Raw genomic sequence first — 25,554 nt, forward strand, 5'->3', positions numbered from 1 at the left:
ACTTTATGATTGACATCTCTTTCGTACCAGAGCTGTCTAAGTCTACTCTGACCCCATATTTGTCATTACTATATTGTCCTTGTACTGTATTATGACATTTGTATCATGTGTTTCATTTCTTGCTGTGTTGCAATTTTTTTGCTGCATCCCAATTGTATCTCTACATTGTTCGAGTTTATGTTATTGTTCTCTCACTCTTATGTGATACTGATTATTGTCATTTTTCATGATTACATGCAGATAAGTCCAATCTGACGAAGGCTCAGGCCGAAACGTCATTTGTAACTTGTTTTGGACAAAAACATATATGCTTATGAAAAAAAAATTTTCTTAATACGGACCAATAAAGAGTGATTTTGCATTACTATCCGTTGTGACTTACTGACTTAGTCTGGGAGATATAGAGTGCCGAGGTTACTCACTAATTTTATCTATTATTACCTCTGAGCACCTATATACCAGTGAGCAGAGCTTCCTCTACAGTAGTTCTCCTGATTAGGCATGCCCTTACCTCATGAGCAGGGCATTGCAGCTTTGGTAGCAACCATTACGACATGGACTCTGCTGCTGTGGACCCGGGGAGAGTGAGTGCAGATTCATTGCACCCACACTCCTCACATGAAGGGTCCGCACTCCTAGAAAATGGGGGATACGTTCCCTGAGTGTCTCCCCCCCATATTCTAGACGGTCCAGAGTCGTCGTGGGACCCCTTTATTTTTTTTCTTACAATAAATTGGTGAAAGAGGAAATGTTTTGGGGACTGTTTTTTCAAATAAATTTCTTTTGTCGATTTTTTGTTTTTGTTAGTACTGACAGTTTATGATGTTGGGTATCTAATAGACGCCATGACATCACAAACTGCTGGGCTTGATCTCAGGTGACTTTACAGCTAGTATCAACCCGATTTATTACCCCGTTTGCCACTGCACCAGGGCACGGGATGAGCTGGGGTGAAGCGCCAGGATTGGCGCATCTAGTGGATGCGCCACGTCTGGGGTGCCTGCGGCCTGCTATTTTTAGGCTGTGAAGGCCCAATAACTATGGACCTTCCCACCCTGAGAATACCAGACCACAGCTGTCCGCTTTACCTTGGCTGGTGATCCAATTTGGGGGGTCCCCTACTTTTATTGTGTAATTATTAATATTTATAAAATAATTATAAAAAAGAGCCTGAGGGGACCTCCACATTGGATCCCCAACCACGGTAAAGCTGCCAGCTGTGGTTTTCAGGCTACAGCCGTCTGCTTTACCCTAGCTGGCTATCAAAAATGGGGGGACCCAACGTAATTTTTTTTTTTTAACTATTTTTTAAATAGAAAAAATTAATGGGCTTCCCTGTATTTTGATTGCCAACCAAGGTAACGGCAGGCAGATGGGGGTGGCAACCCATAGCTGTCTGCTTTATCTGCGCTGAGAATCAAAAATACCGCGGAGCGCTACGTCATTTTTTTAAAGATTTATTTTTACAGCACTGTGATGTCCAGCAATCAAAATACAGGGAAGCCCATTTTATTTTTAGTTATTTAAATAAATAATTAAAAAAAATATATGTTAGCTCCCACTGCATTTTTTGTATTGCTAGCTAAGGGTAATCCAAGCAGCTACTGGCTGCTAACCCCCACTGCTTGGTGTTACCTTCACTGGCAATGGAAAATCCAGGGAAGCATTTTTTTTTTTTTTTGCCAAAAAGCTACAAAAAAAGGACGTGAGCTTCGCCATATTTTTGTATGCTAGCCAGGTATAGCAGGCAGGTGCTGGAAGAGTTGGATACAGCGCCAGAAGATGGCGCTTCTATGAAAATGCCATTTTCTGAGGTGGCTGCAGACTGCAATTCGCAGCAGTGGGGCCCAGAAAGCTCAGGCCAACCGGTGGTGCGGATTCCAATCCCAGCTGCCTAGTTGTACCTGGCTGGACACAAAAATGGGGCAAAGCCTACGTCATTTGTTTTCTAATTATTTCATGAAATTCATGAAATAATAAAAAAAGGGCTTCCCTTTATTTTTGGTTCCCAGCCGGGTACAAATAGGCAACTGGGGGTTGGGGGCAGCCGTACCTGCATGCTGTACCTGGCTAGCATACAAAAATATGGCGAAGCCACATAATTTTTTCAGGGGGCAAAAAACTTCTGCATACAGTCCTGGATGGAGTATGCTGAGCCTTGTAGTTCTGCAGCTGCTGTCTGTCTGTACGGAGAAGAGCAGACAGCAGCTGCAGAACTACAAGGCTCAGCATACTCCATCCAGGACTGTATGCAGAAGTTTTTTGCCCACCAAAAAAATGACGTGGGCTTCGCCATATTTTTGTATGCTAGCCAGGTACAGCTGGCAGCCACGGGCTGCCTCCAACCCCCAGTTGCCTATTTGTACCCGGCTGGGAACCAAAAATATAGGGAAGCCCGTTTTTTTTAATTATTTCACTTATTTCATGAAATAATTAAAAAACAAATGACGTGGGCTTCGCCCTATTTTTGTGTCCAGCCGGGTACAACTAGGCAGCTGGGGATTGGAATCCGCAGCACAGGTTAGCCCGAGGTTTGTGGGCGCCTCTGCTGCGGATTTCAGTCCGCAGCCGTCCCAGAAAATGGCGCTCTCATAGAAGCGCCATCATCTGGCGCTGTATCCAACTCTTCCAACAGCCCTGGAGCCGGGTGGCTTGTTGGGTAATCATGAGTTAATACTGGCTTTGTTTTACCAGCCAGTATTAAGCCAGAGATTCTTAATGTCAGGCACGTTTGACCCGGCCATTAAGAATCTCCAATAAAGGGTTAAAAAAAGACACCACACAGAGAAAAAATACTTTAATAGAAATAAATACACAGACACATTAGAGACTCCATCTTTATTACCCCTGTCAGCCCTCCACGATCCTGCTCTTCTGTCTTCTTTCTTTCTAGTGTAGTAGTAGTGACGATTGTAGTGAGGGGCATCACTTGGGGCTGGGGAACCTCCATCCTAACTACAATGCTCACTACAATCGGGAAGCAGCGTGCAGCCTTCATTCTGTGAGTGATCACTGCTGGCTGCTAGCGGTAACGCTGACAGACGCGTTACCATAGCAACGGTGCTCCCGGAGCCGCGGTTAGCGGTGACGTCACCGCTAACTGCGTTGCTATGGCAACGGTGATCTCCGTTAATGACCGGCTGTGTCAGCCGGTCCCTAACGGAACGGGGAGTCGACCGTGTGCTAGAGCATGTCGCCGGTACACGGCGATACACATATGTGCACCGTGTACCGGAGAGATGCACTCGCAGGTCATACATGACGTGTCATAGTCATGTGACCAGTCTGTAGCCAATGAGATAATAGCCACGTGACTGGTCACATGGCTATTTTGACGTCACGATAGGTCCTGCTTCTCTGCTGGCAGTGCAGGTCACCGGGAGGATTCAGCGATCATCGGATGGAATAGCGGCAGGAGACAGAGTGCAGAAGGGATCGCGAGGACCGGTAAGTGTTATGGCAATGTTTATTAACTGTTTGTGTACATTTATAATGCATTTTTATGTGTTTGTGATTGCCTCCCATTATAGCCTATACGTTCGAGTTCGGTTCGTCGAACGTTCGACGAACCGAACTCGAACGGGACCCCCGTTCGGCGAACCGGCCTCGAGCCGAACCGGGACCGGTTCGCTCATCTCTAGTCTCCGGTACGTGAGAAAACTGCCAAACACGTACCGGAGGCACGTAGTGTGAAAGAGGCCTTAAGAAGATTTTCCAAGTTATGAAGAAACTAGGGATGATCGAGTACTTCGATTATTCGGTTTCGCGAATATTTTACGAATACCTCGCCGCTATTCGACTATTTGATGCGCAATGTAACTCTATGGGAAGCCCGAATAGTTTTGAATAATTGTTATTCGAGTTTCCCATAGACTTACATTGCGCATCGAACATTCATGAATAGTCGAATAGCGGCGATCTATTTGGAAAATATTTGCGAAACCGAATAATTCAAGTATTCGATCATCCCTAGAAGAAACGTAACCAAAGCCGTAAAGTGCACAAAATTAATGAGGAATTTGTATTTACCAATGTTTTTTGCTTCTTCAGCGCCATATTTGCATTCATCCAGCCACTTTTAGTACATATATACACATTTACTGCAATGAGGTGCCAAATATGTATGACTTTAGAAAATGTTTTGAATCAGATGGTAATTTTTACATTGTAGACCCAAAGATGTAAGAAAAGCAATGATTCCTTGAGGCTTTGCTTACTTTTGGAAGATGGTAGCCTCTAAAGTTGACATCTCTCGTTGTTTCATGTGGCAAATTCAATGGTACAACGTCTGCAAATCTTTGGGTTTCATGTAGGACCGCATTGGTGAAGGGCATATGTAGACGATGACTATAATTGGGTTGAGCTAGTCCAATTACTTTTGAAATTTCTTCTTGGACTTTTTCTGAAAAATAAAAAATTATATTTTGCTATTGATTGGCTACTGATCAGTTAAAAAAAACCTTGAGACTACACCACTGATTTAACAGTTTACATGATACAGTATTTCTTAGGAACTGGATTAGTCAGTCGCGTGTTTCAAGTTTGGAAGTTTGTAAAAAAAAAGGAATAACAGTATCTGAGTTGGATAATGGAAGAAGGAAAAAGCAGCTGCCTATGGGGAATTAATCTTTGGGCATATGACTTCAAAGGGGAACTTAAAATACAGTATGTGTGGGATGAAGTATTAGAATGGAATTAATAGAGGCACGGCAGCCAGTGGGCTACTTCTACAAAAATACTTGAAATTTACTAGCATTGCTTGTTCTGAGCTTCAGGTACTTGTGAGGATGTGGAGGAAGGAGGACAGGATTTAATTAAATTAAAGAGGTTGTCCACTTTAAAGAGAGTTGACAGCTGATACATGCTGTCTGATCCAGAGTGACAAACTATCAGGCACTGGCTGTACGATCTCAGCCACATATGTTTCAATCTTAAACGCTGAAGATTTCAAGATGAAACACACTTTAAAAGCCATTCGTGGACTAGCCACGAATGGACTAGTTGTTGAATCTCCAGCAGCTTTACCCTGTCCGCTCCCCTTGAGTGAAAAGGATCTTTCTCTACGTGAACAGCGTGTCACGGCCGGGGATAGAAGCTACAGTGCCTACAAGTAGTATTCAACCCCCTGCAGATTTAGCAGGTTTGATAAGATGCAAATAAGTTAGAGCCTGCAAACTTCAAACAAGAGCAGGATTTATTAACAGATGCATAAATCTTACAAACCAACAAGTTATGTTGCTCAGTTAAATTTTAATAAATTTTCAACATAAAAGTGTGGGTCAATTATTATTCAACCCCTAGGTTTAATATTTTGTGGAATAACCCTTGTTTGCAATTACAGCTAATAATCGTCTTTTATAAGACCTGATCAGGCCGGCACAGGTCTCTGGAGTTATCTTGGCCCACTCCTCCATGCAGATCTTCTCCAAGTTATCTAGGTTCTTTGGGTGTCTCATGTGGACTTTAATCTTGAGCTCCTTCCACAAGTTTTCAATTGGGTTAAGGTCAGGAGACTGACTAGGCCACTGCAACACCTTGATTTTTTTCCCTCTTGAACCAGGCCTTGGTTTTCTTGGCTGTGTGCTTTGGGTAATTGTCTTGTTGGAAGATGAAATGACAACCCATCTTAAGATCATTGATGGAGGAGCAGAGGTTCTTGGCCAAAATCTCCAGGTAGGCCATGCTATCCATCTTCCCATGGATGCGGACCAGATGGCCAGGCCCCTTGGCTGAGAAACAGCCCCATAGCATGATGCTGCCACCACCATGCTTGACTGTAGGGATGGTATTCTTGGGGTTGTATGCAGTACCATCCAGTCTCCAAACGTCACGTGTGTGGTTGGCACCAAAGATCTCGATCTTGATCTCATCAGACCAGAGAACCTTGAACCAGTCTGTCTCAGAGTCCTCCAAGTGATCATGAGCAAACTGTAGAAGAGCTTTGACATGACGCTTTGAAAGTAAAGGTACCTTACGGGCTCGTCTGGAACGGAGACCATTGCGGTGGAGTACGTTACTTATGGTATTGACTGAAACCAATGTCCCCACTGCCAGGAGATCTTCCCGGAGCTCCTTCCTTGTTGTCCTTGGGTTAGCCTTGACTCTTCGGACAAGCCTGGCCTCGGCACGGGTGGAAACTTTGAAAGGCTGTCCAGGCCGTGGAAGGCTAACAGTAGTTCCATAAGCCTTCCACTTCCGGATGATGCTCCCAACAGTGGAGACAGGTAGGCCCAACTCCTTGGAAAGGGTTTTGTACCCCTTGCCAGCCTTGTGACCCTCCACGATCTTGTCTCTGATGGCCTTGGAATGCTCCTTTGTCTTTCCCATGTTGACCAAGTATGAGTGCTGTTCACAAGTTTGGGGAGGGTCTTAGTTAGTCAGAAAAGGCTGGAAAAAGAGATAATTAATCCAAACATATGAAGCTCATTGTTCTTTGTGCCTGAAATACTTTTTAATACTTTAGGGGAACCAAACAGAATTCTGGTGGTTTGAGGGGTTGAATAATAATGACCCTCTGAACAAACTTTTCACAATTTAAAAAAAAAAAAAAAAAAAAAAAAAAAGAAATAACATTCTTTTTTGCTGCAGTGCATTTCACACTTCTAGGCTGATCTACAGTCCAAATGTCACAATGCCATGTTAATTCCGAATATGTAAACCTGCTAAATCTGGGTTGAATACTACTTGTAGGCACTGTATACCAGCAGTAAAGGACAAACACACAGGAAGGGGGAAGGAATGCCTTATAGCTAGGGATTGGGGAAAGTGGTGACCCCTGACAACAAGCTGTAGCACACCCTCACTGCCATCACAGACTCTATACAGGTTTCGCACCTATCACTGAGCTGGATGCAAATGGGCCCTAAGTAAGGCTGGAGGGTATGAGCTCTTCGTCAACACCTCTATAATTAAAGGAGCACACAAGATAACAACAACACAGGAGAAACTCAACAGCTATTACCACAGCCCTGGTACATAGCAAAAACAACACTTAACTGAGCTGTAGCAACACAGGAGTCTGGAGCAACACAATACGTCTTTTCCACAGCTCATTCAGGAACAAACTATAAACCGCACCCAAATATCCCCAGAGTGAGGTTTATAAAGGGAGTTAGAGGCTGGAAACTGAGAGAAAAAACTGTCAGATTCCCAGGGTCCTAGAGTCTGCAGCTGCGGAAACAGGGAACTGTCAGATAACAACACGTACTGTCAATATCTAGGTTTTTCATACACTCACTGCCACAGGATTGTCAGCCGGGCTTGCGACATCCATGACAAAGAGGGAGGCAAATGTCACTGTGTAGCTCGATCCCCAGTGGCTTTTAATATGTATCACCATGTTTGGTACAGTATGTCATTATTGGGTGGCAATACAGTCACATACACAATTTCTTTCAATGCCACCCTATGAAGTTGTCTTGAATCCATGGTGCTGATAGATAGTGGTTAGTACCATTGCTTTACATTAATGGTGTACTGAGTATAAATCTCACCAAAGATTTACAAGCAATTTGTATGTTCTCTCTATGTCTGTGTGGGTTTCCTCCTACATTCCATATACATACTGATAGGGACTGTAGACAATCATTACAATGTCTGTACCACAATGCAGAAAATTTTAACACAATATAAGCAAGCATAAAAAAAGATTAACTTTGGTGCATTTTTATTCCTGTCATATTCAATTCATACACAAATTTTCCCATTAAAGGTGTTTTCTGGACTTCTGTTAAGAGTCTGCATTTACTCTATATAATTGTAGACTTATAAATCCTCATAGTGTGCGCACTGCGAGAGTGATCGGTCACATGACCAAAAGTACGTCATTATCATACTTCTGGCCACATGCCTACTAGACATGCTCAGTCTCTCTCAATACAAGTGAACTGAATGAGTCCAGCACGTCTAGTCAGAATGTGGCTGGAAGTTGCAAATCACTGACTGCTATTCTTGGCAGCATTATTAGAGTGACAGTGTGCGGTCCTTGCATTGTAAGGATTCTTAAATTTGAAGTCACAGAGTGAACAAACCCTTTCAGCTCTGATCCTGTAAACAATTTTGAATTTTGGTTAAATTTAATGAAAATAACTCCCAGGCACATTTTCTTGTTCTAAGCCGCATCATTAATGCCGGCGTCACACAGTACAATCTATCGTGCGATCGCACAAGCAATCGTACCCGCCCCCGTCGTTTGTGCGTCACGGGCAATTAGTTGCCCGTGGCGCACAAAGTCGTTAACCCCCCGTTACACGTACTTACCTCCCGGATGACATCGCTGTGGGCAGCGAACATCCTCTTCCTGAAGGGGGAGGGACGTTCGGCGTCACAGCGACATCACACAACGGCCGCCCAATAGAAGTGGAGGGGCGGAGATGAGCCAGGCGTAACATCCCGCCCACCAAATTCCTTCCGCATTGGCAGCGGGTGTAGGTAAGCTGCAGTTCGTCGTTCCCGAGGTGTCACACGGAGCGATGTGTGCTGCCACGGGAACGATGAACAACCGGCGCGCAGAAGGAGGACCGACATTTTGAAAATGAACGATGTGTCAACGAGCAACGATAATGTGAGTATTTTTGCTTGTCAACAGTTGTTCGGCGGTGTTACACGGTACGATATGTCAAACGATGCCGGATGTGCGTCACTAACGACGTGACATATCGCCCGATATATCGTACCGTGTGACGCTAGCATAACTCTTTCTCTGTCTATAATTCTTGTTACCATTTTGTATAGCGTTATAACACAAGCCATAGAATCATGAATACATTACCTTGATAATGGGGATATTTAATCATCATCAGTAGACACCAGCGGAGTGTGGTAGACGTGGTTTCTGTCCCCGCAAAAAATAAAGATCTTATCAAGGCGGTCAGGTTGTCATTGTGAAAATAGGACTGTGGACTTGCCTTATCCTAAAATATCCAAAAATTAAATTTTAACAATTTTATTTTATAAATTTCCATCTGAGAATATCTAGTGTATCTCTTAAAGGTGCTTTACACGCTGCGACATTGCTAGTGATTGCTAGCGATGTCGCGAGCGATAATACCCGCCCCCATCATTCGTGCGACATGTGGTGATCACTGCCGTAGCGAACAATATCGCACACGCACATACATGTTTAGCGACGTCGCTGTGACCGCCAAACAATCCCTCCTTCAAGGGGGAGGTGCGTTCGGCGTCACAGCGGCATCACAAAACGGCCACCCAATAGAAGAGGAGGGGAGGAGATGAGCGGCCGAAACATGCCGCCCACCTCCTTTCTTCCTCATTGCCGGTGGACGCAGGTAGGATGAGGTTCGTCGTTCCTGCGGCGTCACACACAGCGATATGTGGTTCCGCAGGAACGAGGAACAACCTGCGGAATGAAACACCAACGACATTATGATTAGGAGCGACGTGTCAACGATCAACGATTTTTGCGATAATTGATCGACGCTCCTAGCTGTCACACGCTGCGATGTCGCTAACGATGCCGGATGTGCGTCACAAACACTGTGACCCCAACGATATATCGCTAGCGATGTTGTTGCGTGTAAAGCACCTTTAGTTGCTACAGTTTGCTATAAAGCCGTATTGTAAAATGGATTGTCCAGGATCTCTAAAAGAAAGAGTAAGGCGGGCTTTGCACGCTGCGACATCGGTAACAATGTGTTACCGATGCTGCAGCGATAGTCCCGCCCCCGTCGCACGTGCGATATCTAGTGAAAGCTGCCGTAGCGATTATTATCGCTACGGCAGCTTCACGCGCACATACCTGCCGTGCGACGTCCCTCTGGCCGGCGACCCACCTCCTTCCTAAGGGGGCGGGTCGTGTGGCGTCACAGCGACGTCACACGGCAGGCGGCCAATTGAAGCGGAGGGGCGGAGATGAGCAGGATGTAAACATCCCGCCCACCTCCGTCCTTCTCATTGCAGCCGGCGGCAGGTAAGGTGATGATCCTCGCTCCTGCGGCCTCACACACAGCGATGTGTGCTGCCGCAGGAGCGAGGAACAGCATCGTACCTGTCGCTCCCCCGGCATTATGGAAATGTCGGAGGCTGCAGCGATGATACGATAACGACGCTTTTGCGCTCATTTATCGTATCATCTAGGATTTACACACTACGACATCGCAAGTGACGCCGGATGTGCGTCACTTTCGATTTGACCCCACCGACATCGCACCTGCGATGTTGTAGTGTGCAAAGCCCGCCTTACAATGAATAAATAAAAGAAAGTAGCCCAACATGCTTTTCAGATTTAGAGCAGAGAGTAAAGCCCCCATTACACATAGCGATGTCGTTAGCGAGATCGCTGTAATGTCACAGGTTTTGTGATGCAACAGCGACCTTGCTAACGATCTTGCTACGTGTGACACATAGCAGTGACCGGCCCCCTGCTGCGATATCGCCGATCATACCTGAACGTCCTGGTTCATTTTTTGATCGTTGGTGTCCCACTGGGCAGCATGCATCGCTGTGTTTGACGCCATAACAACGACAAGCGACCTCGTTGGCGACTCAGAACTCAGCGTTCTATCGAGGTCTGAGTCATCACAATAGCTACTGTGTGACAGGGTCTCAACGACTGCCAAGTTTGTTATACGGATCGCCGTATCGTTGTTGTGTCATTAATTAGATCTGCCTGTTTTTCAGCTAACTAGCGACCATGTAGCGACGTACCAGCGATCCTGACCAGGTCGTATCATTGTCAGGATCGCTGGAATGTCGCTATGTGTAACGGGACCCTAAGAAAATACAAGGCCCAAGTCATCATTTTTATTTCTTTAGTTGTCTTCTCTTTCAGGTTTTTTTGTTTGCTTAAATTTGTTTTTTCCAGATGTTGTAGACAGATTCATGAAATGCGATGTTTTTTAAAAAGTCTTAAAATTAGGTACAATTCCATGCCAGTTCTTCCTGGAATGATTTCATGTACATCAGTCAAATAGTTTCTTTTTTTTTACACATTTTGAAAAGAGTCGCAAAAACATTTTAAGGCAAAAAATAGGCTAGTTTGGGCTTTGAGCAAACTTCTACCAATTTGATGATTTCCAAGGTAAGAAAGGAAGAGCTCACCACACAGGTCAATACTTCATCATTCGTGCTTGGGCATCTACAGCAAAGTGATGAAGATTCAAGGTGGAATAAACTGGCACTCTGTCTTTCTTAAAACAGTGTATCCTTAGGTTAATCCACATGCTTAAAAACCATAAGCAAGACACAAATTTTAGAACAACTTGTTTTGTAATTGAACTTCCTTTCAGAATAAGATATGAATATGCTAGGAAGCTACAAAGAAGGAAGTTGTGAATTGTGAAACGCATCAGCCTTCGAAAATATGTGTCCTTCTTGTGGTTTTTTAAAGAACACCAACCACCAGGATTTTCCTATCTAACCTAAAGCCAGTGCTATACTGGCACTAACATGCTGATTCTATTCATACCTTTAGTGGTCAGCTAGGATGTATAGGTTTTGAAATCTAAGAAAGTAATGTTTGTAAAATGAGCAGCTTTTTGAATGACAGCAGCTGCAGCAGCTGATAGCTAGGGGGGGTATTCATAGTTATCCCCTCCCCCTGTTATTTATGCTAATTTTATTGTAGAATCTATTTACTTTGTGACTAAAAGGATCTGTGCTGATGCCATGCCCATCTGACTAGAAGGGGCAGGGACTCAGCCTACAGAAAAATATTCCTTCCTGGTATCAGCTATGTTGGCTGAAACCCCGCCCCTTCTGATCACATGGGTATAACATCAGCACAGGTCCTTTTAGTCACAAAGTAAATTGATTCTATAATAGAATTAGCATAAATAGCAGGGGGAGGGCATAAGTATGAATACCCTCCCCAGCTATCAGCTGCTGCAGTTGCTGCTGTCATTCAAAAAGCTGCTGATTTTACAAACTTTACTTGCTTGTGCTTGAAAACCTATACATCCAAGCTGACCACTACAGGTATGTATTGAATCATCCTGATAGTGCCAGTATAGCACTAGCTTTAGGTTATATAGGAAAATTCTGGTGATTGGTGCGCTTTAAGCACATGGATTAACTAAAGACTATACGTTTTTAAGAAAGACAGAGTGCATGTTTATTCTACTTTGAATTTTGATTAATTTTGCTCAAAAATTGGCAGCACAAACTGTAAGTAAAAAGAAAAGTGACTTTCTAGCAAAGTGTATGGAGGTGAACCACACTCAGAAGAGTAGCAAAATTCACTAACTGGTGTGCACCAGTCTTGATGAATTGGCCCCATTATATTACTATTAATAATAGTATCAACCAGTAACCATCAACCACTAGTTGATGTAGTCTCACTTACATAACGATTCAGGTATTATTGTTTAAGTGACAGAATATCCATTTGCAGCCAGTAAAATTCTGCCTAAACCTATCTTTTACTACTCTACCTACCATGATCATTAATTAAGTGACTAAAGCTTTTTCATAAAACGAATTTGCTTTTTGAGGGGGAGAATCCGAGTTCGAGGCTTCAGGAAATTACCCCTTCGTCTATTCTAATAGTAAAAAGGGTGCTTTACACGCTGCGACATCGCTAACGATATATCGTCGGGGTCACGGTTTTTGTGACGCATATCCGGTGCCGTTAGCAACAACGCAGCGTGTGACAGCTAGGAGCGACCTTAAATGATTGCAAAAGAGACAAAAATCATTGGACTGTGACACGTCGTCCACTTACAAAAAATCGTTGTCTGGTCAGTTGCGATGTTGTTCGTCGTTCCTGCGGCAGCACAAATCGCTATGTGTGACACCGCAGGAACGAGGAACAACCTCGTACCTGCGGCCGCCTGCAATGAGGAAAGAAGGAGGTGGGCGGCATGTTCCGGCCGCTCATCTCCGCCCCTCCGCTTCTATTGGGCGGACGTTTAGTGACGCCACAGTGATGTCGCTATGATGCCGAACACACCTCCCCCTTGAAGGAAGGATTGTTCAGCAGTCACAGCGATGTCGCTGAAAAGGTATGTGCGTATGACGCTGCTGTAGCGATAATGTTCGCTACGGCAGCGATCACCACATGTTGCACGAACGACGGGGGCGGATGCTATCGCGCACGACATTGCTAGCGCTAGCGATGTCGCAGCGTGTAAAGCACCCTAAACTCTGTGCATGACACCAGTCTGATGGATTTTTTGACAATTAGTATCAATGGTGGCATGGCAATTAGTTCCAATTTGGTATGTAAAGTGAAGCGACCACTCACCATTTTATATATAGCAGACATGAGCAAATTGGCAAAAGTTAGATATAAGAAAATTTGCTTGAATTCAGCCAGGAAAATGAAAGGGAATCTGACAGCAGGGTTTTTTTCCCTCATATGAAAGGAGCATGATGTAGGCAAACAGAACCTGAATCCTATAAGGTATCACTAAGATTACTTGATGCAGCGGTTCTGACACAATCACAGTTTTTATATTTACCAATCTAGCAGAGCTAGGAAAGCTGCCCCAGCCCACATCAAATTATGAATCTAAATGTCTATAGACAGTGAGTTGCTAATCACAGCAGGGGGCGTGCCTGACTAGCTAAACTCTAGGTGACCTAGTTTGCCACATTAATCTTCTAAAGATAAATCAAAGCTTGCAAATAAACAACTGCACACAGCGTGAAAAGAGATGCATGGCTGAAATCTCTGTATTAACCCCTACAACATGCCATCTTCAGATCACATAGTAAAAACAGACTCCCTTTAATTTGCATTGAATTTACTCTTTGCAAATCAATAATGCTCTAATTGCCATTAAAAGGGGCTGTGTTTTTATGCTCTGAGGTCTCTGGATTCAATGAATAATAAACAAATGTGATAGGTGTTAAAGAGGTTGTCACTACTTTATCATTGATGCCTATCGTTAGGATAGGTCATTAATGTCTGATCAGTCGGGATCTCACTCTTGTCACCCCCTCCGATCAGTTGTTCTCATTGCTGGAGGCAGTAGCAGGTGGCCAGAAAATGCTCAGTCCTGGACCTGCCCTGTCTTCTGACAGTGGCCGTGGCCGGGTACTGCACATCTGCCTCTGATGGATTTGAATCGGAGTTGGATGTACATGGAAGACGTCCAGGATTAAGACATGTTTTATGTCAAAATGCCTTGGATTACAGTAATCCCTTAGGGGTCTGTTGGTGCCACTATCCATGCGCTTCATGGTAAAAATTTTCAATAAAAACAGATTTTAATCATTATTTCCTAGGACTTCCACTGGATTTCTTCTTTTCATTGTATGGATATTGGGCCCCCAAGCCTAAAAATTGCAGCTCCTAGGCTCCCAGAATTGTCGCATCCATTAGATGCAAAAATTCTACCACTTTACCCAGCTCATCCCGATTGCCCTGGTGTTGTGGCTGTTGGGCTAATATAAGGCGTTAATGACAGCTGTAATTTGTCAGTTGTCATGAAGCCCTGAATTAGTAATGGGGAGGGGTCTATGAGATACTCCCATTACTAATCCTGTAAGTCAAAAGATATAAACACAAAACACAGAAAAAAATCTTCTCTTTAAAAAACCCACTTACTTTTATTAATTTGCTAACCCCCAAAACACCCCTGCAGGTCCAACATATTCCACACTAGGTCCCACAATGATGACGGCTCTGCTATATCTGATGTCGCAGTGTGTGATCATAATAAGAAATGTGATGGCTCGCTGCAGCTTTCAGTGACAAACTGACTGAGCCACAGCTGTTAGTGGTGATGTCACTTAGTTCACCTGATGTCCCAACTGGAGGTTCCCATGGTACCCCAGCTGTGATCTCAGATGAACTGAGCGCTGGTGAACTCATTGACCTCAGGTGAAGTTATTGAACTGAATGAGTTACTGGATTAGGCAATATGTGTATATTGAGTATTTGGTTGCAGACATTCCTGCACCAAATCTGCATCTCCTTGCAACAATTCTCCTCGATATCGTATGAAAACCTCATCGCTTTTAGATTTGCTTTTTTGCTAGAAGATGCAGATTTTGTGCAGGAATTTGGTGTATAAATTTCAGCACAAAATCTGCATCTCCTAGCAAAGCAATGCACAAAAACAGTTTTGAATCTGTTTCAGTGCTTTTTATGCCAAGAGATACAAATTTGGTGCTGAAATGTCTGCACCAGATTTCTGCACCAAATTTCCATCTGCTGGCAGAAAATTGCACGGAAATTATGTCAAAACCGTTTTTGTGCGTTCTTTTGTGAAAAGATGCAGATTTGGTGCTGAAATTTATACACCAAATTCCTGCACCAATATTGCATCTTCTGGAAAAAAAACACATCTAAACCCAATATGAATAATGCACAATTGATGTGATTTTTTTGTGTGGTGATGCATATTTGGTGCAGGAATTTAGTGTATAAATTTCAGTACCAAATCTGCATCTCTTGGCAAACAAACGTGATTTTCTGCCAGGAGATCCAGGTCTAATTGCTCTCAGTTCATCTGATGAGAGATCACTGAGTTCAATCAGTTCACCTAAGGTGAGTTTACCTGCGGTCACAGGTGGGGGTACCGTGGGAACTTTCACCTCTGACCGCACATAAACTCAGTGATGTCACCGCTCATAGCTGAGGCTCAGTCAGCCTGTCTGAAGCCGCAGTGGGCGGTCATGCCCATGTGGCGTTTTCAGGATGTAGCAGAGCCAGGATCGTCATGGGATGTCATGTAGATTACCGCAGACCTGGGTGTGTGTGAGACTAATAAAGGAGTGCAAGAGGGTGTTTTTTGTGTTTTATTTCAAGTAAAGTTTTTTTGTGTTTTTGCTTATTTCTTTTTTACTTACAGGATTAGCAATGAGGGATCTCAAAGACCTGTACCTATTACTAATCTAGTGCTTATAGGCAAGTATGAGCTGTCATTAACCCTTTATATTATCCCAGTTGCAACCGCACCAGGGTAATCAAGATGAGCAATGGATGCAACAATTCTGGGCAGCTGCAGGCTGCTGTTTTCCACCTGGGGGTCAATAACTATGGGCCGCCCCTGCAAGAGAATTCCAGCCCCCAATTGTCAGCTTGATTTTGGCTGGGTATCCACATTTGGGGGGACTACATACCAGTTCTTTTATTATTTATTTAAATAATTACAAGAAAAGCTGCATGGGGTCTCACGTATTTTGATAAACAGCCAAGATAAGCACATGGCTGGGGGTTGCAGCCTGTAGCTGTCTGCTTTATCTGCATTGGGTATCACAATATTGGGAGACCATATGCCAATTTATTTATTTTTACATCACTATATGAACACAGACAGCATGTGTGATTCAAAACAATCACAGATGCTGTCACACAGGGGGGCGTGTACTTACTGCAATCAATTAGAGACACTTGGATTGCTGATGCTCGGAGGAAGTAGTAAATATATATGAGGGTTAATAAGCAGACCCGGAAGCAGAGTGACAGCTACGGGAAAGGTCAGTAAGTATAACTTTCCTGCTTTGTTCCTTATTTTCTTTTTTTTGCAGCCCTTCTAACCCTTCCTAACACCAGCCCTCTAGCCCTTACTAACACCAGCTCCTCTAACCTCTTACTAACACATACGTTTTGCCTCCCATTGAATTCAGTGGTGTTTGAATATGTTTGTTGAACTGTTCAGCGAATCTTGGTAAAGTCGACGAACCCGAACTATACTTTGAAAGGTTGGCTCATCTTCAGTTATTAACAACTAATTAGGACCTCCCAATGAGACTACTAAAGAGTTTTATCCTGATGGTTGTGTGACGCCCTGGGCAAGCCAGGGGTCACAGGTCATGACACCACCACACCCTACACCCCGGATAGGTACACCAAAGCTACACAAAAATCCTTGTTGCCTTCCTCCAGGGACAGATGGCCACACCAGGGGGTGGGCCAAGCGGTTGGCTCCGCCCACCGATGAGTTCACAGCCCTGGAGGCGGGAAAACCAGCAGTCAAGCTAGGGAAGTGAAGGAGTAAACAGTGAAGAGTTGAGTTTGGAGAGTTAAAAGTGAGAGGAAGGAGAAGGAGGACAGTGAGAGTAGTGACAGAGAAAGCGACAGTTGAGAAAGCCTGAAGTTGGTCCGGGTGTGTGCCCCGGACTGAGAACAGCAAGGTTAGCAGACGGCGGTGACCGTCTGCAGGAGAGGCTGCTTGGAGGTTGCCGAAAGGACCGTGGACGGGTGGTGGCCCGGCGGTACCGGAGCGGTATACGAAGAGAAGCCAGCACCATTGGCAGGGGCCTTTCGGATCCTGGCAAGGCTAGGAGTCGCCGAGAATTTGCCAAATCCGTCAGTGAAGGGGACCTCTGGGTCTCCCAACAACCAAGTCCCGATTGAAGGCAACAGTCCAACTGTTAGAGAGAGACACCGCCACTGCCAAGGCACCAGTTTCTCAGGGCCAGCGCCTGCGGGCAAAGAGGGGCTCCTCTGGCCCATATCCAAGCTGGGGAGCGGGTTACCGGTGGGAACCCATCGCTACCAACATAGACTTAGGTGCAGGAAAAGGGACCGTCACCGTCAACTACTGGGGAAAAGCAACAGCAGCCGTCCGTGGGAACCGTCTTTCCAGCCGTGTGTTTTACCGAGAACTGTGTCCCCGTCTCAGGCTGAGTGAGTGCCACAGTGCCGTGAGGCACAGCGCTGCCCCCGCGTCCCTGCACCCCACCAAGCCCTGCACCGGCCCCGCCATCCCTAAACCCCCAACTCATCACTGGGCCCCGGGACGACCCCCCCCTACCCACGGAGGGGAGAACCAACAACTTTGCTGCTCCCTGTCATCACTCCCGGGATCCCCATACAGAGCAGCGGTGGTGTCTATACAATCACCACAACCGTGGGTGGCGTCACGGACAATAAACTATCCCAAAAACCAAACCCCTTTCACTCACGGGCGAGGAGCGCCACTCGAGTCCCCGGGATCCGGCCCATCGCTCAAGCCACCGAGCAGCAGCAGGCCGCAGCAGCAGCGGCGGCCGGACCCGAGCAGTGGGAGAGCGCAGCGTCCCCTCCTCCGCCCGCGACAGTTGCTCTTGTTTTAATAATATATTGTGTCTCAATCAATGACGTTAGCAATGACTTGGCAGTAATACGAGAAAAGAAAAAATGTCTTACCAACTTCTGCCTGGCAAGAAATGCATCAATGAAGCTTCTTTGATCATTCACATCCAACTCTTTAAGATGCTTCATAATGATGCACTTAATGAAAGAATACAGCTCCTCGATGTTCTTCTGAATCTTTCTGTGGCTTCCTGGTAAGAATCCAAGAACTGGATAGACATTGTATACCTAGAATAATAAAGTTTAGAAAAAACATTTGAAGGAAAACCATATTAGAGTGTAAATAAAAATGATGTGGACACACCTCCACATCTATGCATTTTGGAATTACAGATCTGCTAAATTGGCCCTGGTCAATTCTAAGAGGTATTATTGTGAAGCATCTAGGAGTAAAGGGTGCTTTACACACTGCGACATCGCTTACGATATATCGTCGGGATCACGTCATTAATGACGCACATCCGGTGCCGTTAGCGACATCGCAGGGTGTGACACCAATGAGCGACGATCAACGAACGCAAAAACGTGAAAAATCATTGCTCATTGACACGTTGTTAATTTCCTTACTATCGTTGCTGCTACAGGTACGATGTTGTTCGTCATTCCTGCGGCAGCACACATCGCTATGTGTGACACCACAGGAACGACGAACATCTCCTTACCTGCGTCCACCGGCAATGAGGAAGGAAGGAGGTGCGCAGCATGTTCCGGCTGCTCATCTCCGCCCCTCCTCTGCTATTGGGCAGCCGCTTAGTGACGCCGCTGTGAAGCTGCACGAACCGCCCCCTTAGAAAGGAGGTGGAACGCCGGCCATAGCGACATCGCAGGGAAGGTAAGTCCGTGTGACGGGTGTTAGCGATGTTGTGCGCCATGGGCAGCGATTTTCCCATGTCGCACAACCAATGGGGGCAGGTACGCTCGCTAGCGATATCGGTACCGATATCGGTACCGATATCGCAGCGTGTAAAGTACCCTTAACAACAACTTATGATTTTCCCGGTGATTAGACATTTTAAGTTCTCCTTGAAATGCATCCTGTCAATTACAAGTATTTTAACATAGTTTAAGATATTTTTTTTATTTCTGCAATATCAGTGGTTTGTTTCTACATAAATGCATTTAAGTAGAAACAAATTGCAGTGACACTATAAGCTTATAGATAAAGCAAGCAGCAGCTGGCAGCTAGGTGTCCCTCCCTGTGTCATGGGTGTGTTACCGGTGACAGACAGTCCTGTGGTGTCCGGCAAAAGAAGGTAGGTCACAGCATTTGGCTGCACAAAATGCTTCCTAGCTTTCTATTATTCCTGCTGTCATAATTCAGGGTAGTAGGTATTTCCTCTGCTAGGTTTTCATCCCTTTTCCTTTGAGACCCAAGGTAGCCTCTCTTCCCTTCAGCTGTTAATCATTTTTATTTCCCGTTGGGTTTAAATGCTCTCAATTTCCCTGGACTGATGGTGATGTTCAGTTCCTTCACAAGCTGTGGATGCAAGCAGTCAGCTTGCACTCATCAGTACTGAGTCATCTAGAGATAAGTTGTTTGTTGTTTTCCTTTGTTTGTTATCCCTGTGTGGCCTTTAGTGCCTAGTGGGGTTGACGAAGAACTCATTCCATCTGCTCACTACCTAGGGCCCAGATCAGAGTCAGACTAGGGTCAGGTATCCGGCTTGGCGCATAGGTGTGGAACCTATCTAGGGTGGTGAAGAAATCAAGGCCCAATGGTAGGCTTGGTCAGAGGTCACCAGGGTTTCCTTTCCCTTCCCTTTCACTGTTCGCTTGATACTTCCCCATACCTAGCATGACACCCTGGTCCTGCTTCCCATACAATCTCTATCCCTAACAATTAAATCTGTAGTACTCTTTTTTCCTCAAATCCTTCAACACTGTGCTCTGTTACACATTATCTGTACAATTTTTGAATTGTTTTATGGTTTCCCACCTTATCTTTATAGCTAAGCTGTTAGCTGTGATGTCCTCTGACTATCCAGTTTTACCACAGAATGGCTGATGCATTTCCTGCTTGTGCTTTTATACAGGCCATGAAAGTAATCCATTTATGGCTGGGATAGGTGAAAGTCATTTAGGGGATTCAGATTGTTTAAATATACTGGCTAGGGGGAATTCTTCAAAAAGAGACATGATTCTCTCAATTTTGTTTCTCTCAAGTTGTTGCAACATTGAAAGTTATTAAACATATACAGGATAAGTTATAAGTTGTGGAAGTCAATTCCTTCTGAAAATAGTCTTCATTCTGATGGAGAAATGTAGATCTCCCTTCTCTGAAACAGTGGAAGTTCAAGTGGTCCTACTACCACTCGCTCTACAATGCTAAAGGGAGCTTTACACGCTACAATATATCTTACGATGTGTCGGCGGGGTAACGTCGTAAGTGACGCACATCCGGCATCGTAAGTTACATTGTAGCATGTAACAGCTACGTGCGATTGTGATTGAACGGTAAAACGTTAATCGCATGCACGTCGTTCAATTCCTAAAAATTGAACGTCAGGTTGTTCATCGTACCCGGGGTAGCACACAGTGTGTGACACCCCAGGAACGATGAACAGATCTTACCTACGTCCTGCGGCTCCCGCCGGCAATGCAGAAGGAAGGAGGTGGGCGGGATGTTTACGTCCCGCTCATCTCCGCCCCTCCGTTTCTATTGGCCGGCTGCCGCGTGATGTCGATGTGACGCCAAACGTCCCTCCCACTCCAGGAAGTGGATGTTCGCCGCCCACATCGAGGTCGTATGGACAGGTAAGTACGTGTGACGGGGGTTAATCGTTTGTGCGAAATTGAACGTGCCGCACATACGATGGGGGTGGGTACGATCGCATATGATATCGTATGTTGGATCGTATGGTTTAAAGCAGGCTTAAGGCTATTTGCTGGTTTCTGAGCCAACTTTTACACCTGCTTTTTTTTCCTCCCCTTCTTCCAAGAGCCATAACTTTTTTTTTTCATTAAGTCGATATTGCCATATGAGGGCTTTTTTTTCTTGGACGAGTTGTACTTTTGAATTCTGTAATTCATGCTGCCCTCTACTGAACAGGAAAAGTGGAAAAATACCACAATTGGTTTTTAGGTTCTTTATTTAGGTCAGTATGAGTTCGTGGATACTAAAGATGTATAGTTTTATTTTTATTTAAGTGGTGAAAAAATAATCAGTAATTTGTCAAAAAAAGAGTTGCGCTTTTGTTGCGTTCTCATTTTTTGGGAGTGATGGCTTTTTTGTGTCTTGAGCTGACATTTTTAATTATACAATTTTGGGGTGAATGCGATGTTTTGATTGGTTGTTATTGCATTTTATTGCAATGTGTTGACCATAAAACTGTAATTCTGGCTTTTTGATTTATCTTCTCGTTACGTCCTTTACTGATGAAAATAGTATATTTTTACAGATTGGATATTTCTGAAAGCGGTGATACCAAATATGTGTTTTTTATGTATTATTGTTTTATTTTCAATGGGGGAAAAAGAGGGGTGATTTGAACTTTTAAATTTTATTTTTTCTTAATTTTAAATCTTTTTTTTTTTATACTTTTTATTGATTTTATTAGTCCTCTTAGGGGACTTGAAACTGACACTGTCCCATACAGAGTATACAGAGCTGTGCTTCAGCATCCCCCTGAAAAGCAGAACTGCTGATCTCCTGTGAATGCTGGTGCTCTGCCGGTATTCATAGGAACTACGTCATGACAGTGACAGGGGTCGTCAACTGACCCCTGACAGTCAAAACAACCCATCGGCACACTGTGATTGTGTGGCGCCCCTGACCTGGTCAGGCACCACTGAGTACTGCACCCATGCTGGGGACAGTACAATACAGGTAATCCAGAAGGCTGACTGGGGTGTGGTACACAGGCGCATAGTGATCAGGTCTCACACATGTACCCATGAGAGGACCCCTGGGGATCCCAGGAGGGGGAAAAGCCTTCACCTTCACTGGAATAGTGGAGGGGGCCAAAAGCCTCCATCTCCTCTCAAGGGGTGTGGTAAGAGAGTCTGGTTGCTAGGTGGCGTAGGCAGGCACAAAAGGGAAAAGAGAAGGAGGAGTAAAGAGTCTGAAGCAGAGTGTGGAGGAGTGAGGAGCAGGAAAGTGAAGCTCAGACAGGAGCAGCAGTGAAGGTCCCAGATGTGAGCCGGTTCAGAGCAGAGTCCAGGGAGCTCCGAGGAGCTGGCCCCTTCCCCTGGGCTGCTGTAGTCTGACAGCGTCCGCGCAGTGGCTACCGACGGGGGAGAACGGTCACCTAGGAGGGCTACCCGAAACCCATCTCAGCTAGAGAGAAGAGCACGGAGTGGGAAGTAAGGAGACTGCTAGGGAGTACCAGGCCCAAACGGGCGGCAGATCCCGAAGCGGAGATAGATCCAGCTTTCTTTTGCTAAACCTGCCGGTGTGGGGCTCTCAAAGCCCACGCCACAACACCACAAAAGCCGCAGCCACGTAGCCACAGTTAGGGCCCATAGTTCACAGGAGGCAAGCAGCTGGAGTGATCTGGTCCAGGCGACAAGCAAACGGCAACCAAACGAAGGGGAGAGAGGCTTCAGCAACTTCCCTGGGTGACCCCCATAGGGACTAAAAGTCGGGGTTACCCCAAACCACCAAGGGCTAAGGAAGGCGAGTCGGTAGTCACCATCAGCAGTCAGCCTGAAGGGTACCTGGTTCCAGCCTGGTTCATCCCAGCTACGCCCGGGTTACTCACCCTGCCATCAACTGTGAGTAAAACCCCTGAAAGACATCCTGCTTGTGTGGAGTTATTCTGCGCCTTGTGGTTCTACACACCTACACAGGGCCCTGGGGCTTGCCTCACTCTCAGGAGGCTATTACAACTAACTGCACCCACCATCAGCCCCAGGCGTCCCTTAACCTGCAGTGGTGGTCCGCACTGACCGCAATTCTGAGAGTGGCGTCACGACAATCCTACAAGAAGGTTTCCTACCTGTGACCAGACTGAGCCAGTGGAGTCCCTGAAGGTAATGCACCGACACTGCACATGTGGGGCTTCACAATTGCATTAAGGGGCTGTTGATGGTGGTGGGGAAGGGCACACTCCCTTCCAGAGCATGTTAAATCTTCCTGTCAGAGATTGACAGCGGGATTTAACTAGTTAACAGGCAGGGGTGGATCTATGATTCACCCCTGCCTGTTAGCTACACATGTTGACAACTCAGATCAGCTGACTTGTGTAGGTAAAAATACCGGCTTGCTGCATGAGCCCGTTGCCATACTGTACAAAGGGCTGGTAAGAAGTAGTACAGCGTATCCCCTACTAGGTGGCAGCAGTGTAGTGAAGGAGAGTCAAAGTAGCACTGTAACAGGAGAGAGGCTGAAGTTTAGCAGATTTACTTCAGCAGACAGTTCACAGGCAAACCACCAGGGGGCAATAAAGTAGTCAAGCAGTTAGGGTCAAGCAAGGATGCATCATTAGGGCAGAGGGAGGCTAACGATCAGGTCAGAAAACAGAACCAAGGTCAGATGTCGGGAGATCAGGTATGCCAAGGGGAACATGTAGGGCACAGGAAACAGAAGACAAGACCGGAGGGTGAGGAGACACAAACACGGGAAGAGGACGAATCAGGATGGGTGAACAAATGACAGAAGCGGGAAGTCAGGGACTGGAACATATGGATGAACAGAGGAGGGTACAGGTCAGCTAAAGGTAACTAAAGGAAGTGTCACACGCTACGATATATCGGGCGATATGTTATCGGGGTCACGGATTCTGTGACACACATCCGGCATCGTTTGAGATATCATAGCGTGTGACAGCTATGAATGACTTTTAACAAGCAAAAATACTCACCTTATCGTTGGTTGTTGACACATCTTTCATTTTCATAAAGTCGTTCCTCCTTCTGCACGCCGGTTGCGCGTCGTTCCCGAGGCAGCACACATCGCTCCGTGTGACACCCTGGGAACGGCAAACACAGCTTACCTGCGTCCCGCCGGCAATGCGGAAGGAAGGAAGTGGGCGGGATGTTACGTCCCGCTCATCTCCGCCCCTCCGCTTCTATTGGCTGGCCGCTGTGTGACGTCGCTGTGATGCCGAACGTCCCTCCCCCTTCAGGACGAGGTTGTTCGCCGCCCACAGCAAGGTCGTTCGAGAGGTAAGTATGTGTGACGGGGGTAAACGACTTTGTGCGCCATGGGCAACAAATTGCCCGTGACGCACAAACGACGGGGGTGGGTGCGATCGCTTATGCGATCCCATGATATACTGATATATTGATGCATGTGACGGGGCCTAAGGCGGGCTTTGCACGTTGCGACATCGCAAGCCGATGCTGCGATGTCGCACGCGATAGTCCCCGCCCCCGTCGCAGGTATGATATCTTGTGATAGCTGGTGTAGCGAAAATTATCGCTACGCCAGCTTCACATGCACTCACCTGCCCTGCGACCGTCGCTCTGGCCGGCGACCTGCCTCCTTCCTAAGGGGGCGGGTCGTGCGGCGTCATAGCGACGTCACACGGCAGGGTGCCAATAGCGGCGGAGGGGCGGAGATGAGCAGGATGTAAACATCCCGCCCACCTCCTTCCTTCCGTAGAGCCGCCGGCGGCAGGTAAGGTGAAGTTCCTCGCTCCTGCGGCGTAACACACAGTGATGTGTGCTGCCACAGGAACGAGGAACAGCATCGTACCATCGCTGCAGCAAAATTATGGAAAAGTCGGAGCTTGCAACGATGATACGATAACGACGCTTTTGCGCTCGTTTATCGTATCATCTAGAATTTACACACAATTATGTCGAAAGTGACGCCGGATGTGCGTCACTTTCGATTTGACCCCACCGACATCGCACTTGCGATGTTGCAACGTGCAAAGTCGCTCTAAGGCGGGCTTTGCACACTACGACATCGCAGCCCGATGCTGCGATGCCGAGTGCGATAGTGCCCGCCCCCGTCGCAGCAGCGATATGTGGTGATAGCTGGCGTAGCGAAAGTTATCGCTACGCCAGCTTCACACACACACTCACCTGCCGTGCGACGTCCCTGTGGCCGGCGACCCACCTCCTTGTTAAGGGGGCGGGTCGTGCGGCGTCACTGCGACGTCACACGGCAGGCAGCCAATCAGAGCGGAGGGGCGGAGATGAGCAGGATGTAAACATCCTGCCCACCTCCTTCCTTCCGCATATCCTACGGAAGCCGCAGTGAGGCCGGTAGGAGACGTTCCTCGCTCCTGCGACTTCACACACAGCGATGTGTGATGCCGCAGGAGCGAGGAACAACATCGGACCGTCGCGTCAGCGTAATCATGGATTACGCCGACGCTGCACCGATGATACGATTACGACGCTTTTGCGCTCGTTAATCGTATCATCCAGCCTTTACACACTGCGATGTCGCATGCGATGCCGGAAGTGCGTCATTTTCAATTTGACCCCACCGACATCGCACCTGCGATGTCGCAGTGTGCAAAGTGCCCCTAAGAGTCAGATCAATCAGGGAATCTCACCAGAGCCACAGGCTGCAGAGCAAAACCATAACCAGCGCTGGAATGATGGTGCAGTGCCCAGATATAGTTTCTCCTGAAAGCCAGAACGAGGCCGAGCGGAGTTAATTCCTGACACGA

General features: G+C 46.2%; 1 protein-coding gene across 1 annotated transcript in view; it reads right to left on the reverse strand.

Moving 5' to 3' along the window:
- LOC142297019 (cytochrome P450 2K4-like) overlaps nt 1-25,554 on the reverse strand; it is a 267,299-nt gene that overhangs the window by 65,982 nt on the left and 175,763 nt on the right. The window contains exons 8-10 of the mRNA XM_075341229.1: nt 18,041-18,214; nt 8,771-8,912; nt 4,218-4,402 (exon numbers count right to left, since the gene is read on the reverse strand). Of these exons, the coding sequence (XP_075197344.1) occupies nt 4,218-4,402; nt 8,771-8,912; nt 18,041-18,214 (501 nt within the window). The remainder of the gene's footprint in view (nt 1-4,217; nt 4,403-8,770; nt 8,913-18,040; nt 18,215-25,554) is intronic.

The sequence above is a fragment of the Anomaloglossus baeobatrachus genome, chromosome 3, assembly GCF_048569485.1.
Source record: "Anomaloglossus baeobatrachus isolate aAnoBae1 chromosome 3, aAnoBae1.hap1, whole genome shotgun sequence".
NCBI classification, from domain to species: Eukaryota; Metazoa; Chordata; class Amphibia; order Anura; family Aromobatidae; genus Anomaloglossus; species Anomaloglossus baeobatrachus.